The sequence below is a fragment of the Cetorhinus maximus genome, chromosome 2, assembly GCF_964194155.1.
Source record: "Cetorhinus maximus chromosome 2, sCetMax3.hap1.1, whole genome shotgun sequence".
Lineage (NCBI taxonomy): Eukaryota > Metazoa > Chordata > Chondrichthyes > Lamniformes > Cetorhinidae > Cetorhinus > Cetorhinus maximus.
Genome location: NC_135880.1, coordinates 71,106,219 through 71,108,138, shown reverse-complemented (window position 1 = coordinate 71,108,138; position 1,920 = coordinate 71,106,219). Strand labels below are relative to the sequence as shown.

Sequence of the window (1,920 nt, the reverse complement as noted above, 5' to 3'; positions counted from 1 at the left end):
CCTCTTAGAATGGAAGTGGACACAGGAGCTTCCACTACAGCGATTGGTGAAAACACCTTCAAATACCTGAATTAGGGGGAACATAAATTAAATTTGGAAGAAACAGGCGCCAAATTAAAAACTTACATGAGAGAAGACACCCAAGTCAAAGGCATAAGCAGAGTTACTCTTCATTACAGAAGCCAATCAGTAAAACTACCCTTGATGGTGGTGGCAGGCGAGGAGCCAAGTCTCCTTGGACAAAACTGGTTAAGGGAGATTAAGTTAAAATGGGCTGAAATTTTCCAGCTGAGAGCAAGTGTGTTACCAGAGCTACGACAAAAATATGCCTCAGTCTTCAAGGATGAACTTGGGAAGATCCAGGGGCTGCAAGCAAAAATTCATGTGAACCCAGAGGTGACCCCCCGATTCATGAAGGCAAGACCAGTACCTTATGCATTGTGGGAAATGGGCAGATTAGAGAAACTGGGAGTTATACAACCTGTGCAGTTCTCTGAATGGGCAGCACCAATAGTCCCTATCCCTAAACCCGACCAGAGCGTTCGAATTTGTGGAGACTACAAATTGACAGTTAATAAAGTGGCTAAACTGGACAGACACCCTATCATTCACATTTTTTTTTAAAAATTGAGCGTGAGAATGGGTGACGAAAAAAAGCCAGCAGTTTCCAAGAAAGGGTCTAAGAAAGCTCAGAAGAAAGTGCCGGCTAAGCGTGGCAAGAAGTGGAGAAGAGTCAGGAAAGAGAGTTACTCCATCTACATCTACAAAGTGATGAAGCAGGTTCACCCGGACACCAGCGTCTCCTCCAAGGCCAAGAGCATCAGGAACTCATTCGCCAACGACATATTTGATCTCATCGCGGGCAAGGCTTCGCGCCTGGCCCATTACAACAAACGCAGCACCATCAGCTCCCGGGAAATCCAGACTGCTGTGTGCCTGCTGCTGCCCGGGGAACTGGCCAAGCACGCCGTGTCAGATGGCACAAAGGCGATGACCAAGTACACCAGCTCCAAGTAAAGCTCCAAACTCTAGTGAAAATAACACCCCGTACCGAAAATTGAAGATTATATGCTAAGCTAGCAGGTGGAACCACCTACATGACGCTTGATATGAGTCATGCTTATCAATAATTACACACAAAGGGTTGCACCAATATACCCATTTGCCTTCTGGCATCTCCTCAGCTTGCGCCATATTGCAGAGAAGAATGGAAAGTTTACTGCAAGGGCTGCCCCACATTATAGTTTATTAAGATGATGTTCTGGTGACAGGGCTCACTGAAAAGGAACATTTGGCAAACTTAGAAGAAGTATTAAAACATTTCTTCCAGGTTGAAGTGCATTTAAAAAAAGAAAAGCACATGTTCCAAGTGAAGGAGGTAATCCATTTGAGTCACCAGATAGATTCACAGGGCCTCCACCTCGTTGAGGAAAAAGTGAGAGCCATAAGAGAGACACCTGCACCAAAGAACACCTCCGAGCTCAAATCATTCTTAGGGATGATCAATTACTATGGGCGTTTCTTACCTAATTTATCTACAGAATGGCACCTCTGTATTATCTACTCAAGAAAAACCAACATTGGTCTTGGCAAACAGCACAGAAAAAAGCTTTCATAAAAATAAAAAAATTGTTGCACTCATCCAATCTATTAGTACATTAAGATCAGAGGAAAGAATTGATGTTGACATATGACACATCTCCCTAAGGAGTGGAAGCAGTGCTCTCCCATCGAATGGACGATGGCACGGAAAGGCCTATATGTGAAGAATTTTGGAGAAGGACCAAAGTGGCTATCGGGTGAAATAAGTGCAGTGACTGGACCTCTTTCTTACCATGAGAAGATGGAAGACCAAGTTATACAGAGACATGTGGATCGAAAAAGGAGGAGAGAAACCATTCACCAAAAAATGATTTCACC

The 1,920-nt window shown here is 44.0% G+C and overlaps 1 protein-coding gene across 1 annotated transcript; it reads left to right on the top strand.

Annotated features, from left to right (window-relative positions):
- Positions 1–639: 639 nt before the first annotated feature.
- Positions 640–1,017, top strand: LOC144690378 (histone H2B 1/2-like). The gene has a single exon (XM_078557822.1). It carries the CDS (start codon positions 640–642, stop codon positions 1,015–1,017), a length of 378 nt encoding a protein of 125 aa, XP_078413948.1.
- Positions 1,018–1,920: the final 903 nt, after the last annotated feature.

What these genes read in the sequence shown, in the direction of transcription:
- LOC144690378 (XM_078557822.1), top strand. Translation starts at nt 640, where the DNA reads ATGGGTGACGAAAAAAAGCCAGCAGTTTCCAAGAAAGGGTCTAAGAAA.